Source organism: Peromyscus californicus, unplaced genomic scaffold, assembly GCF_007827085.1.
Source record: "Peromyscus californicus insignis strain IS unplaced genomic scaffold, ASM782708v3 Scaffold_8__1_contigs__length_139910024, whole genome shotgun sequence".
Taxonomy (NCBI): Eukaryota; Metazoa; Chordata; class Mammalia; order Rodentia; family Cricetidae; genus Peromyscus; species Peromyscus californicus.
Window position 1 is genome coordinate 93754892 of NW_026294606.1, and position 15566 is coordinate 93770457.

Below are 15566 nucleotides of genomic sequence, written 5' to 3' on the forward strand. Positions count from 1 at the left end.
AGAGGAGGCAGAAATGAAATGGTAACACGGGAAAAGCCCCACTGCAGGGCTGAGTGAGGTGGGTGATAGTCATCTCTGAAAGGTGTCCAGTGCTTAAATTCAGGTGCAGTAACCAGCCAAGGTTTCTCTGTCCAGTTTGGGATGGAAAGCCCTGCTAGGAAAACCCAGACATGCTCAACACAGAGGAAGAGGGCCCACTGGAGACAACACGAAGAACACCCCCTGCCCCCGCCCACCCCAGTAGAGGTGGAGTCCCAGAAGTATATCATCATCCCAACCCTAGGACAACCTAGTGACTTTAGGCTTGGAAACAACAGGCTGCTTCTGTTTGTTTTTGGTGTTGAGGATAAAACCCAGAGCCTTGAGCTCATTAGCCACATACTCTACCATCAGGCCGTAGTAGCCTCAGCCCTGGGACCGACCGGGACAGTAAAATCTTGGGATGGTTCCAGATATATCACTTGGTCCTTTCTTCTTGCAGCTGTCAGAGGAAGGAGAGATTGCGGAATTGCTCCTGATGAAAATCCTCAGCTTTTTGGGTGTCAGATATAAAAGGGAAGAGCCTCAGAGCAGCAATGAGCAGCCAGAGCCATCCTCCCAGGCTCTCTCCCCTCAACCAGCACAAACTTTGCCCCGGATTTAAACTGTATAACCACATGTGGGAGAAGGCCAGAGCGTCCAGCCTGCACTTGCCAATAGTGACTCTGGAGTCTCACGGGAGGACTGCTTTGCTTTCTATAGAGGAGTTCTGGAACTCCGGTAGTAAAATAGTCACAATACATACATTTATAATGGTGTCACCGTGTGAGAGCCTGCTTGTTCAAATGTATTTCCTCCTAGAAATAAAACACACATGTGTGGAAAAGAATATTCTCTTCGGAACGATTAATTCACCAGTTTGATCATTGATAGTTGCCTTTGAATGATTCCCAAAACTTCTCCAAATGCTAATAGGTGTCCTGTTAGCTTTCTGGGACCAAGAATGACAAATTGAGCGACTTAAAAATCAGGAAGAGTGCTGGGCGGTGGTGGTACACGCCTTTAATCCCAGCATTCGGGAGGCAGAGGCAGATGGATCTCTGTAAATTCGTGGCCAGCCTGGTCTACTGAGTGAGTTTCAGAACAGCCAGGAACCTTGTCTCAGAAAACCAAAAACCAAGCCAAAACAAACAAACAAAAACCACAAACCAGGAGGAGCACTATTACTCTCTAGGGTTTTGTTTTTGTTTTGTTTCCTTGAGATAAGATTTCTCTGTATAACCCTGGATGTCCCGGAACTCTCTTTGTAGATCAGGCTGACCTTGAACTCAGAGATCAGCCTGCCTCTGCCTCCAAATGCTGGGATCAAAGTTGTGCACTACCACATCCAGCTCCTCTGGGGTCCCCCACCACACACAGGGTTTCTTTGTGTAGTTTTGGTGCCTTTCCTGGAACTCTCTCGGTAGCCCAGGCTGGCCTTGAACTCACAGAGATCCTCCTGTCTCTGCCTCCTGAGTGCTGGAATTAAAGGCGTGTGCCACCACCGCCCGGTCTTGATTGGTTTTGTTTTCACTGCTAAATAATTAAGTAGCAGGAAGCAGTCTCTACAGGTGGCATCTGAGAACTCTTGAACACAGCAAACAGGAGCAAACAGAAATCAGCAGTTGAAGAAAGGCTTTTTATTGGGGTTGGGGAGGGGGACACAGGCATGCAGCAAAAGCACAGAAAAAAAAAAGACCCTTTGTAAAGCAGAGGGGGGATTCCAGTCTCTTCTGGAGGGCTGTTTATTGTTGTTTGCTTTTGTCTCTGAAGCGGCTTCCCTGTAAGGGTTGGTCAGTTTGAAGAAAGCCAGGCTGACTGGTTGGCCCACAACTGCTGTGTCAATGAATCCTGATGTGGCCTTGAACTTACTGAGCCAGTCCTTGCGCAGGGGGCCCTGCTGGCAGGAGAGAAAGCCCACAAGGCCTTTAAGTTGCCAGCCTTTTGTCTCAGGTCAGGAGGGTGAGGAAGAGGATGGCCACCGTGGAAGCTAACCACCTTTGTTATCCCTGTCTGCCTACGAGGGAGTCTGTCTCGCTCCTACCTCCTCCTCACCAGCAGCCAGGAGTGAGCATCCAGCACAGCTTCTAGTATGTCTTGCCCCTCCCTCTTTCCCGAATCCACTGTAGAGACCCTGGGGGTTCCCTGCCCCAGACCCATCCCATGCTTTCCTCTTGACTAAGGGAAACTGACCCTTTTTCAGGGAGCCCTCTCCCCCTTCTCCCACAGGACTTCTGCAGCCACCACAAGGTAAATCCTGGTTTGTCTTGGTTATGGCAACCCATTTCCCTTGACAGTGAAGAGTTTAGAGAAGCCAGGTTGATGCTGGTAAGGAATGGAGGTCTCTGACTTGATAATCAACCCTGAGGATGGACAACTCCTACTTTCTAGCTAGATATTAAAAATCTTAGGGGGCTGAGGAGTCAGTGGTTAAGAGTGCTTGCTGCTCTTGCAGAGGACCCAGGTTCATTCAGCAGCTGTGATCACAGATAGTACTAGGCCCACATAAACTGCATGATTCTCTCTTTCCCTTGGGGCTAAGAGTCTCTGACCCAGTTGGGATCTGTAAACTGATAAAGCGGCTGGGTTATTTTCAGCATTTAAAAATGCATACAAGGCTGGGCGGTGGTAGCACACGCCTTTAATCCCAGCACTCAGGAGGCTGAGGCAGGCGGATCTCTGAGTTCAAGGCCAGCCTAGTCTACAAAGTGAGTTCCAGGACAGCAAGGACTAAACAGAGAAACCAAACAACCAAACAACCAAAAAGCCAAAAAACCGCATATGATCTGTGTCAGAGTGACTTTGTCCAATGCCTAGCACTGACTGGTCTTCAGATGAAATGAATCCCCTTGGGAGTGACCTTGTGCAGATAGGCCTAACTGTATGCTTTAAAGGGCCTAGCGGCACCTCATCTTCCCTAGGACTTTTTGGCTTAATGGCATGATACTGCGTTAGCCCAGCAAAGCCATCCTTGCTGGAGTCTTTCCCTGGCCACTGAGGTGATGCAGTTTAGGGAAATGCACAGACTGTTAACTCAGTATTTCCATTCCCAAGCTCACAGTCTTAGTGCGAGGCTAAGGCGAGGCCCCGCCTCCTCTCCGCCCAGTCATTTCCACGCCCCTCACACAGCCCCATCCGGGCTTCAGCTCTTCCACAGGGACACACCCCTCGCGCGGGTCGTCCTATCCGAAGTGGGACCTTCGAGCTGTCTAATCAGAGTGCGTCTAGCCCGAGCCCCGCCCCGGGCTCGGTGCTCCGCTTACTCCGGCCCACCCGGTTACCGCCTGCCCGGTGGCGGAGGCGCAGTGCGGTTACCCTAGGAACCCCCGATCATGTCGCTGCGAGTGGCTAGGAGCGCGCGGGCCGTGGCCTGCAGCCTGCGCACCGCCCTGGCCTCTTGCCCACCACGGCCCTGGGTGCCGAGTGCCTTCGCCGTCCGCGCGCTGAGCACTGGATCCGCTGTGCTGTCGGGTAAGTGGGGGGCACGTGGTCACGGCTCCTGTTCACGGCTCCTGTTCACGGCCGAGCAGCCGGGGGACGTCAGGCGACCCACAACCAAGCCTCCCGGTCCGAGCGAGCTGCAGCCCTATCCGCACTGCTTCTCACTCTTGGGATCCTGATTCTGAGGCCTTTCTCCCTCTTGAAGTAGGCGCGAGAGGACACGAGCAAACTTTGTACCCGGGGTAAAAAGGTGGAGCTGGGAGGGAAGGCCGGCTGGACCGGCAGGTAAGCCGGCCACTCGTGCAGGAGTGGCTTACATTTGGGTGGACAGAGACCCCGAATGTGGAGTGCTTAACTAAGTGAACCATAACGGGGAACTGCGAAGTGAAGTCAAACAGAAGCACTTGCTAAAATTTAGCACTGAGTGCACGCACAGATAAACGAAAGAAAAGTCAAAGTGCAGAAATGAAAAAGCTTCTTACTACCCGTCCGCAAAGCAAGCAAGGCATTGAAGATTCAGCAGTGAACTACAGAAAGGCAAGGAAAAGTGTTCTAGATTTCAGAGAAGTTCTGCTAACGTCTGTAATGGAGTCATTGATGTGTACTGGGGCTGAAAAGAGGCTAATTTGACGGACTGGAAATAACTGGGAGACCTGCCCATTATACGCGTTCGCACAGTTAGTTGGGAAACAGTTTTCTTTCTTTATGCGCAAATAGTGGAGCCCCTAACTGCCCTTTTTACGATCTCTATTCAGGCAGCACAAATCTGAACGGCTGCTCTCAGCAAGGCTCTTGGGTCAGAAATCTGTGCGAGCTCAAAATGTCGATCACGGTGTTCCTCAGTGTGGAGTGCAAAGTTTGCTCCTTTCTTGCTAACATTTCTCTATTTAGTCTGTGACACATCAGTGTGTTATTGACTGGAGTACAAATAAGAACTCCATTTCAAACCAGGTATGTGAGTGGCTCCCACCTGTAACAGTGTAAGCACTGCTAAGGTGGAGGATCACTGAGGCCGAGGCCAGCTTGAGCTACATACGGAGTTCCAGTATTTAGTTAAATATTGCCCAAAATATCAATTCCCATGGTCTGCTTAACTACTCAGGTTTTAATTTTTACCCTCTTTTAACTGGCAGAATTTTACACACTTATTTTGCAGGGTGCAGAGCCTGCACTTGGAAAAGCGCACAGACATTACTCAATTCTGGTTCTTCCTCTTAGAGCTGTGAGGTCTTGGGCACAGTCCCTCTACGTCTCAGAACCTGAGTGTCCTGCATTAGAGCAGTGGAGACAATAGCTTCCTCAGTTACTGGGAGGAAGAACTGAATTAAGGTCCTGTCACCTGCAACTTGACACATAAACACAGACTGATGTTATAGTAGCGTGTATTACATAACAATACATACACACAGCAAACACCAGTCCATATTAGAGAAAATAGATTGTATTTGAGAAGTGAAAGGAAGGGAATGAAAGGCTTCCCTCAGTTACAGCTGAGTTTTTCTGAGGCCTCAAACCAAGGTGGGTTTTGTTTCTGCTCTCTGAGGCATGATCTCACTTAAGCTCAGCTGGAAGATTCCTGTGTAGCTGAGGACGACCTTGAACTTCCAATCCTCCTGACATTGCTGAGATAATGGTGGCCAGCGCCACCACACCCAGCTTATGCAGTGTTAGGGACTGAACCCAGAGCTACCTCAGTAATAGGCAGCGACCTACCAACTAAGCTGCATCCCCAGGCCTCAAACCGTGTATTTCAAGTCTTAGGAAGAAAACTAATTATTTACCTAATCTGCTTTGTTTCTGAGTCCGGTCAAGGGTTAATGGAGAACCGGGACCCTGTTGTGGTCAGCCTCAGCGGCCTGCCTGGTCTAAAAGGATGATACGGACTTTGAAGTCAAGTGGACCTAGGTGTGCTGGCTCAGCTGCAAAACTGAGGCCAGAGTAGCGACACTCGATATTAGCAGGGTGACACATATTTGTAACTGTCCACTCCTTACAGTCAGACAGACACTCTGCTGGTTTTGACCTGCTCATGATTGGTGATGTAGTCAGTGAATTCTAGACTTGTTGAGAAAGAAAGTTGAGTGCAGCAGCCACATAGCTGTACATCATCTTTGACCCAAACCCCTTTTCCTTTATTTTGTAGTGTGCTGGGAACTGAAGCCAAGGCTTTGACAAGCACTCTTCCACTGAGCTCAGGCCCTAGTTTTCTTCTTTGAACAACAGTAACCATTTTCTTCTAGGACAGGCTTAAATGATTGAAGAATTCTAAGAACTTGGCTAAGTTACAGTTGTTATAGGAGTTCATTTCAGTCCTTAGAACTAAGTTGCAGTATCCTTAGCCAACTCTACCTTAAGAGTCACATTGTCTTCTTTAGGTTACTTTTCATTTTTCGAGGCAGGGTTCTCTGTAGCTTTGGAGAGAACTCACTCTGTAGACCAGACTCACAGAGATCCACCTGCCTCTGTCTCCTGAGTGCTAGGATAAAAGGCTACATGTACCACCACGTCTGGCTGGTTTTTCTGTCTTAAAGGATATATGTTATAGGTGTTTTACCTGCATGCATGTCTGTGTGCCACATGTGTGCCTGGTGCCCTTGGAGGTCAGAAGAGAGCCATCAGATTTACAGAAACTAGTTACAGGCAGTCGTGAGCCACCAAGTGAGTGCTGGAAACTGAACCCAGGTCCCCTGCCAGAGGAACACATGTGGGAGAGATGCTCTTATAGAGGACCCACACGACAGCTCACAACTGTCTGTAGCTCCAATTTAAGGGGTTCTGACATCCTCACATGGACATACATGCAGGAAAACACCAATGCACATACAATAAAAATAAATTATATTAAAAAAAGAGGAACACATGCTCTTAACTGCTGAGTCACCTCTCCAGCTTCAAATCTTTTTCTTTTTCTTTTTTTATATTAAGATTTATTTATTTATTATCTATACAGTGTTCTGCCTGCAGGCCAGAAGAGGGAACTGGATCTCATTACAGATGATTATGAGCCACCATGTGGTTGCTGGGAATTGAACTTAGGACCTCTGGAGGAGCAGCCAATGCTCTTAACCTCTGAGCTATCTCTCCAGCCCTCCTCTTTTCTTTTGAGACAGGGTCTTGTGTTGCCCAAGCTCCCTTAAACTCTCATACTCAAATGATCTCCTGCCTTGGCCTTCCCAGTATTAACAGTTGCAGGTCACTGTGCCTTGTGTAAATCAACTCCCCTCCCCCATTAGTGGAATGAACCACAGCCCTACATGATAGACAAGTGATCATCTACTGAGCTGCATTCTCATTCCTTCAAAAATTGTTTCCTGGTTTTTTTTTTTTTTTTGGTTTTTCAAGACAGGGTTTCTCTGTGTAGCTTTGCGCCTTTCCTGGAACTCACTTGGTAGTCCAGGCTGGCCTCGAACTCACAGAGATCCACCTGCCTCTGCCTCCCGAGTGCTGGGATTAAAGGCGTGAGCCACCACCGCCCGGCTGTTTCCTGTTTTTTGATATCGTCTTAATGTTATTTTACTATTTATCTTTTTATATATGGGTATTTTGCCTGTGTTTATATCTGTGCACCACGTGCATGCAGTGCCTGTAGAGGCCACAAGAGGGAGTCAGATCCCCTGGGACTGGAGTTAAGGATGGTTATGAGCCACCATGTGGATGCTGGGAATTGAACCAGGTTCCTTTGGAAGTGTAGCTCTTAACTGCTGAGCCATCTCTTCAGCCACCTTAATAGTCTTGAACTCTTGATCTTCTTGCTACAACCTCCTAAGTGCTGGGTTACAGGCGTATGCCACTGTGTCCAGCTAAACTTTACAGATTGCCCTTGAACTTGCAATCTTCCCACTTCAGCCCAGGTATTTCAGAGGAGTCAGCTGTATTCTTCCTGGCATACATCATTTTCTTTATGCTGCCTCCCCAAACCCATTACCTCAAGCCTGTTTTCCAAAGAATAGAGGTCTTTAAGACAGACCTATAGTCATAGAATGAACTCAGGAAATATACCCTGAAATTTTTTTTTGAGTGATTTAGACTGATGTTAAAACAAATAAGCACAGGGATGTACAAGGTGTTCCATTTAAGATGTGCTCTCAGGGCTGGAGAGGTGGTTCTGTGGTTAAGAGCACTAGTTGCTGTTCCAGAGGTCCTGGGTTTGGGTCCCAGCACCACCATCTTTAACTCCAGTTTCAGGGGATTCTGTCATCCTCTTCTGGCCTCCATGGACTCTGCACACATGTAGTACACATACATACATGCAGGTAAAACCCTCACATACATAAAAACCAATTTTTACAAAATTCCTTTGTTTTAAAAACGCCCTGTCTTTACACATTGTTGTTCTTTACTGGGCATCAGACTGCTGCAAGGCAATGTCAGTAGTCAGTCACCAGTCCTGGGGAGGTCTTAGCTTTTGACAGAATGGCGTTTGAAGGGCTATTGAAGAAGTGATGCTGCTTTTCTGAAATGCTGGTCTTCTGTTTTAGTGCGTAAATTCACAGAGAAACATGAATGGATAACCACAGAGAATGGTATTGGAACAGTGGGAATCAGCAATTTTGCACAGGTATTGATTGGAATGTCTTGAAGTGTTTGTACAGTCTGCTCTCGAGTAGTCTGGATTGTCTCTACCTTACGAAACAAAACATACAGTGCTTTGGGGCTCTTCTGGAGACCCTTAGGGAGAAGTTGGAAGTCAAACAAGTCAAATGTAAATTAGTTAGAGAACACACGGGGTTAAAAGAGACCTGTTACCTCATCCTCAGGCCAAGGCAGGAGGTTATGAATTTGAAACTAGCCTGGGCTAAACTGCAAACAGAAAGATTTTTTTTTTTTTTAAAGTACGGAGTCAACACTTAAAAGCAGGGAATGTTATTTGAGGACAGTTGAGAAGAGCAAGCTCAAGGGCTAGGGGGTGCCACTGTAGACACGTGAGAACCCACATGACCCAAGACAGGAAACACAGATAAACACTGCTGACACAAAGCCTTTTATTTAGCTGGCCTTTTCTCTGTTAATAATATTAACAACCCTATGTCACTACCCTCATACTGAGATCCTTTTCAGTGAAGCCAAGCAGTCGCATGGCCAGTGGTTTCAACTGCATGCATGTGTGCAGTGAGGCAGGACAGAACTGTTGGGAAGACTTCCGGGTTTCTGGTACCTTCCCTGGCATCCCTGTATATCTATTGAGGGGGCCCAGCACAGGTAGTTCATCTACACGGGAGTCACCTGTGCGACAGCAACTTACAAAATGTAGGGAGACAGCCCATGTGGGGGGCGTGAGGAAGGTGGGTCAGTCACCTGATGCGGTGGTGCCTCGGGAGGCAGGTCTGTGAGGACCACTGTGGATGAATGAGTAGACAGTGCAGTTTGGGTCATGGCCTAAAACTGCAGAGGTGGAAAGCACAGGGCGCTCAGAACACCTTGTAGTCTTGTTTGGAGCACGTGCTTTGTGCCTGGGGTTACTCCAGTCTAGAGGTCAGATCTGGCTGGGGGCTTGTTTCTTGTAGTGCAGCTCCCAAGTTACAAAGATTACTTTTAGAGCTGCTGAGATGACTCAACAAGTAAAAGTGCTTGCCAGCAAGCCTAACAACCCGAGTTCGATCCTCGGGATGCACGCAGTAGGGGAAAGAACCGACTCCTGCAAGTTATCCGCTGACTTCCGAGTGTTTTTGCTTTTAAAGTATTATTTACGCAGTACTGTGGCTGATCCCTGGGTCACACACATGCGAGGCAGGTTCTCCATCACTGAGCTACATCTCTAGCCTTTTCTTACTTTTCATTTTGAGATAGGCTCTGGCTAAGGTGCCTTAGCTGGTCTTGAACCAATTCTATAGCCAAGGTGGATCTTGAACCTGGGTCCCCCTTCCTCAGCCTCTGTGTACCAGAGGTGTGCCAAATCTTACCTGATTTTATTCTTTTTATGCGATGGACTTACCCTCCTACATCTGTCCCCCAAGTGCTAGATTTTAGGTATTTGCTACCATGCCTGGCCCATTTTACGTTTAAAGGGTTATACAGAAAAGCAAAGAATGTGTGAAATACATAGACAAAAATTTAAGCAATGAGGTGTTTGTCTCTTTCCTGTTCTTTGGTGGGGTCAACTTCTTAGACATTTTTATGTTGTTTTGTATTTCAGGAAGCTTTGGGAGATGTTGTTTACTGTAGTCTGCCTGAAGTTGGGACAAAATTGAAAAAACAAGGTGAGTGTATTTCTCATTTTGGAATGTCACAGACCAGACTGGCCTCAAACTCATCTGCCTGCCTCCTAAGCCACTACACCCAGCTCAGGCTTTATTTTGAAGTAGACAGGGTTTCACCCTATAATCCAGGCTGGCATGGTTAGATTACATGCATGTGCCACCGTACACCATAGCTGGTTATGTTTAGGCCATTAAGTTTGCTTTGGAGACTTCATTTTCTTCTTTCATATGTTTTACTCATGTATCACAGCATAATTTGCTGAAAGACATATTTTGTTTATTTATTTGAGATAAGGTCTGCCTTGGAATTCACTATGTGGACTAGGATGGCCTCAAGTTTGCTTTGCACTTCCTGTCAAGTGCTGGAATTGCAGGTGCGGCCCCTACACCTGACTCGAGAGGCCATGTTTTAGTCGTTATGCATTTTCTTTCTCTTGCCTTTTGCACTGGCTGGGACTGTCTGGGAAACGTTGTACTAGAAGTGGTGAGAGTGGGTGACATTGTCTTGTTCCTCCTCTTAGGAGGAAACAGCTGCTGTCTCATCACTAGGTGTGATGCTGGCTGTGGGGCAGTTCACAGATGCTCAGTATCACTGAGGTTCCTTCCTGTTTGCAAAGAATTTTATCATTACTGAATGTTGAATTTTGTCAAACTGATTTTCATTTATTGAAATGATTTATGTTTTATTTTGTTAATACAAGACTTAGTAATTACATTTAGTATGTGTGGGGTGTGTTCACATGTACATGCCATGACATGTATGTGGAAGTCAGAGAACACAACAACTTTGGGAATTGGTTTCTCCTTCCATTATGTGGGACCTGAGGATCAAACTCAGGTTATCAGGCTTGGCAGCAAGCACCTGCACCCACTTGTCTTGCCAGTTTTGTTTGTTTGTAGGTATTATTTTAATCTTTGATGTAAAACAATCCTGTGTAATCTATCCCAGAGCTTCCATCCACTGCTGTTTAAGCAGTAAGGTGCATGTCTACTGCTGCCACAGGAGCCCTGAACTTCATCCTAAAACACAGATCTATTTTTTATGTCTAGCCAACCTTACTTTACTAGAATAAATCCCACCAAGCCATGATATATACACTTTTAAAAGTACTCTAGCCGGGCGGTGGTGGTGCACGCCTTTAATCCCAGCACTTGGGAGGCAGAGGCCAGCCTGGACTACAGAGGGAGTTCCAGGAAAGGCACCAAACTACACAGAGAAACCTCGAAAAACCAAGAAAAAAAAAGGACTCTATTAGAAAGCTGGGTGTGTAGCTGGGAGGTGGTGGCACATGCCTGTAATCCTAGCACTAGAGAGTGGAGGCAGGTGGATTTCAGTGAGTTCTAGACCAGCCTTGTCTACATATAGTGTTTCAGGACAGCCAGGGCTACAAAAAGAGACCCTATATCAAAACAAATGAAACAAAAATATTTTGCTAGTGCCAGGCATGGTAGTGCATGCCTTTAATTCCAGTACTGAAGGCAGAGGCAGGTAGGTCTTTTGAGTTCAAGTCTAGCCTGATCTACATATCTATTTCCATGCTGGCCAGGGCCAGATAGTGAGACCAGATCTTTAAAAACAGTGTGTGTGTGTGTGTGTTGCTGGATTTTATGTTTATCTTGATAAGAGAGTGGGCATACTCTTTTTTCTTGCCTGTTTCCTTGTGTGCAGCCCAGGCTCCTTCAACTTAGGGTCTCTCTTTGATTTTTTTTTTTGAGACAGGGTTTCTCTGTGTAGCTCTGGCTGTCCTGGAACTTCCTCTGTAGACCAGCCTGACCTCAAACTCAAACAGAGACTCCTGTCTCTGCCTCCCAAGTGCAGGGATTAAAGGCGTGCACCACTACCACCCAGCAAGAATCTCTCTTTTTAAAAAAAATACATATATTATGTGTGTGTTGTGCATATGCCATGGTGCATATGTAGAAGTGAGAGGGTGATTTCGGGCAGTCAGTTCTCTCTGTCCACCCTATGGGTCTAGTGATTGAATTTAGTCCTCAGACTTGGCAGCAGGTACCTTTTTTACAGAACAAAAGAAAAATTTGGTCTCAGGGCTGGAGAGATGGGTTCAGTGGTTAAGAACTCGGACTGTTCTTCCAAAGGACCCAGATTTGATTCTCAGCTCCCACAGGGTGACTCACAACAATCTGTACCTCCAGTTCCAGGGCATCAGCACACATGCACACAGAATACATACATAAATGTAGGCAAAATAATAATAGTCAAGTGATACAAATTTAATAAAATGAATTAAAACAAAACCAGGTCTCACTGTGTTGTCCTGCCTGGCCTGGAACTAATGAGTCCAGCCTGACCTTGAACTCACAGAGATCCACCTGCCTCTGCCTCCCTTGTTTTGGGATTAGAGGTGTGTGCCACTATGCTTGGCTCTTTTCTAGGTTCTTAAGGTGTAAACTTGGTGTGGTGGTATGAATGAAAATGGCCCCCCATAAGTTCGTATGTGTGAATGCTTAGTTCCCTGTTAGTATAACTGTTTGTCTAGGATTGGGAGGTGTGGCTTTTTTGGAGGATGTGTGTCATTAGGGGTGAGCTGTGAGGTTTCAAAAGCCCATACCAGGCCCAGTCTTCTCTCTTGACCTACAATTTGTGGATCAGATATGAGGTTTCAGTTACTGGTCCAGCACCACACCAGCCTGCATGCCACCACCCTCCTCACCATGATTATAATGGACCAACCCTCTGTAAGCAAGCCCTCAGTTAAATGCTTTCATTTATAAGTTGCCTTGGCCATGGTGTCTCACAGGAATAAAACAGTAACTAAGACACTTGGCTTCCATTTTACTAGCTAATCTTTACTCTAAAATGCAGTCTCCCTTGGGGTGAACTGTAGTTAAAATCTTGGCACAGTTATTTCAGCCTTACGAAGTCCCTTGGGTGATGTCCTATGTACACAAGGTTTAAGGCTCCATCAGAGACCAGGACATGTGACACCATGTGTGGCTAGTAAACTGAAAGAATTATGCTTTCCTGAACATCCGCACACTGGTGTTCAGACACACTGTCGTTTGCCATTCACTGTGTGCAGAATGTGTGTGTTCACTTTGTCCAGCCACTTATCCCTTTCTCATACAAACCTAACAGAACCTATAGTTTAAATAAAGAAATTCAGTGCTGGGCCGTGGTGGAACACACCTTTGATCCCAGCACTCGGTGGGCAGAGGCAGGTGGATCTCTGAGTTCAGGACAGCCAGGGTTACACAGAAACCTTGTTTCAAAAAACTAGAAAGAGAGAGAGAGAGGAGAGAGAGAGAGAGAGAGAGAGAGAGAGAGAGAATTTTTTAGCATGACTGTATGGGGGGAGGGTGACAACTAACTTGCAAGAGATGGTTCTCTCCTTGTACCTTGGTCTGAGGATTGAACTCAGGTCTTCAGGCTTAGCAAGCACCTTTACCTACTGAGCCATCTCAAGGGGTCTTTTTTTCTAAAGTTTTTTTGATTTGAGATGTTTATGTTTTTGAGACAGGATCTTCTGTAGCTCGGGCTAGCCTCTAACTTCCTGTACAGCTGAGGGTGATCTTGAACTCCTGATTCTCTTGCCTCTGTCTCCCCAGTACTGTGATTGCAGGTGTCACCACCAACCCAGGTGTATGCAGTACTGGGGATTGAACTCATGGCCTTATGCATGCTAGGCAAGTGCTGTATCCATTGAGCTACATCCCTCACCATATTTTCTACTTTTGTTTTTTTGTTCATTTAGACAGCATCTCACTATGTATCCCTGGCTGGTCTGGAACTAACTCTGGTCTCACATTCACAGAGATCCTCCTGTCTCTGTCTCAAGTGCTGGATTAAAGGTGGGCCACCACTCCTGGCCACATTTTGGATTTTTAGTCACGGACCTGATGCTAACTATTTTCTTTCACTGTTTCCTTTTAGATGAGTTTGGTGCTCTGGAGAGTGTGAAGGCTGCCAGTGAACTCTACTCTCCTCTGTCAGGAGAGGTAACAGAAGTTAATGAAGCACTTGCAGAAAACCCAGGGCTCGTCAACAAATCCTGTTATGAAGACGGTATGTTGCTGCTCAGAATCGCAGCCCTACAGTAACCCAGTGAACTAGGCCAGCTGCAGTTTCCTCCATGTTATAGATGAATGGAGGATCCCAAAAGTATAACTGGAGGGTCATAGAGTCAGTAAGTGGCAACGTTAGGATTTGGTTGTGGTTCTCTTTGACCTGCTGCTTGCCCTTCATACTTTCTAGGGCTCTCTCTCTCTCTCTCTTTTTTGTTGTTGTTGTTGTTGTTGTTGGGGGGCAGATTTGGGTGGTTTGAGACAGGATCTCTCTATATGGCCCTTGCTAGTACCAAACTCACAGAGATTTGCCTACCTCTGCCTCTCAAGTGCTGGGATTCGAGGTGTGTCACCATGTCTGGCTCTGGGTCTTTCTTCTGCCCTAATGTGGTGATATTTTATTTGTATGTTAATAAATAAAGTTTGCCTGGAGATCAGAGGACATAGCCAGCCATAAACAAAAGTCAGGGAGTGGTAGCACATACCCTTAATCTGATCACATGGCAAGCAGAGTCTCTGTGTGTTCAAGGACACACTAGGGAAAAACCAAGCGTGGTGACCTTTAATCCCAGTACCAACCATAGAGACCTGGAGATCTGTACAGATAGGCGGTGACAAGGAAGTGTGGTAGCTGGACTAAGAGCCAACGAGAGGGCAGAACAGCAAGGCAATAAAGGCACAGGTTAGACAGGAAGAAGCGCTACAGTGGCGTGGTGAGCTAAGGTTAACTGGTGGCTCTCACTATTTCTCTGATCTCTACGGCTTGCACCCCTATATAATAAGACTGTTTAGAAATTCGTCTACACCGTAATAGTTATAGTGTTTGGTACACCTTTTTTAAAAATATAAATTAAATTTGTATGTGTGTATGTACAGGTACTCTTAACTACTGAGCCTTTATCTCCCCAGCCCCAAGATTTTATTAAAAAAAATATATATTATATTATATATATATGATATATATAATATTTATATATATCCTGTGTAAGGATATTTACATTTGCCTGCAGGTGCCTTCAGAGGCCAGAGGAGGGCATTGAATCCCCTGGAGCTGGAGTTTTACTTTCGAAAAAGGAAATTTGAAATGACATTTTGTTTTGGTTACAGGTTGGCTGATCAAGATGTCACTGAGTGACCCTTCAGAGCTGGATGAATTAATGAGTGAAGAAGCATATGAGAAATACGTGAAATCCATTGAGGAGTGAACACTGCACCCCACTCCCAAATAAAACTGGGAAGCAGCCTGCTCCAGCATGCTTGTCTTAAATTAGTGGAGAATAGAAGATTTGAAATAACTTTTAGCAATACTGATGGAAAGAAACTATTCTCGACAGTGCTACTTAAAAAACCCAACTTCCTGATGGGTACAGATAAACACAATGTACATGTTTTTAATAATGCCCATACTAGGTATTTAGACTAGGGGTTAAGCTCTGGTGTTTAGCATTCTTGAGATCATCTATGGTAAAAAAATGGTTATAAAGCTGGGTTTGGTGATGAACTACCCTTCAATCCTAGCACTGAACAGGCAGATCTCTTTTACTTCGAGGTCAGCCTGGTCTACTAACAAGTTCCAGGCCAGCCAGAGTTACATGGTGAGACCCGAACTAGTGATTATAAGAATTCCATAATTCAGGATAACAGTGTTGTAAGTCTCCCATAATATTGTAACTTGCCCATATCCACCACTGGATTTTGGTCAAGACTTAATGTGTCTTCTCACTGGAAATGCCTGGGAGCATAGGAACGTATTGTACAGTGTCAGATGAAGGACAGTACTGTCTTGTTTTTACCATGGGCTGCGTTGACTGCCATTCTTTTCCCACTGTGAGGCACTGGCTTTGCCACACAGTGAGAAACAAATAAACCATTCATCCTCTTTGTTCA

The 15566-nt window shown here is 46.1% G+C and overlaps 2 protein-coding genes across 2 annotated transcripts in view; both read left to right on the forward strand.

Annotated features, from left to right (window-relative positions):
• The window catches only part of Pkd1l2 (polycystin 1 like 2), a 96831-nt gene extending 93740 nt beyond the window's left edge, over positions 1-3091 (forward strand). The window contains exon 43 of the mRNA XM_052729504.1: positions 482-3091. Coding sequence (XP_052585464.1) covers positions 482-643 — 162 coding nt within the window. The 3' untranslated portion in view covers positions 644-3091. The remainder of the gene's footprint in view (positions 1-481) is intronic.
• Positions 3092-3236: 145 nt separating this feature from the next.
• On the forward strand, positions 3237-15566 carry Gcsh (glycine cleavage system protein H). Its single transcript, XM_052727788.1, has 5 exons — positions 3237-3489; positions 7938-8017; positions 9593-9656; positions 13549-13680; positions 14787-15566. Exons 1-5 carry the CDS (start codon positions 3351-3353, stop codon positions 14882-14884), a joined length of 513 nt encoding a protein of 170 aa, XP_052583748.1. The 5' UTR covers positions 3237-3350; the 3' UTR covers positions 14885-15566.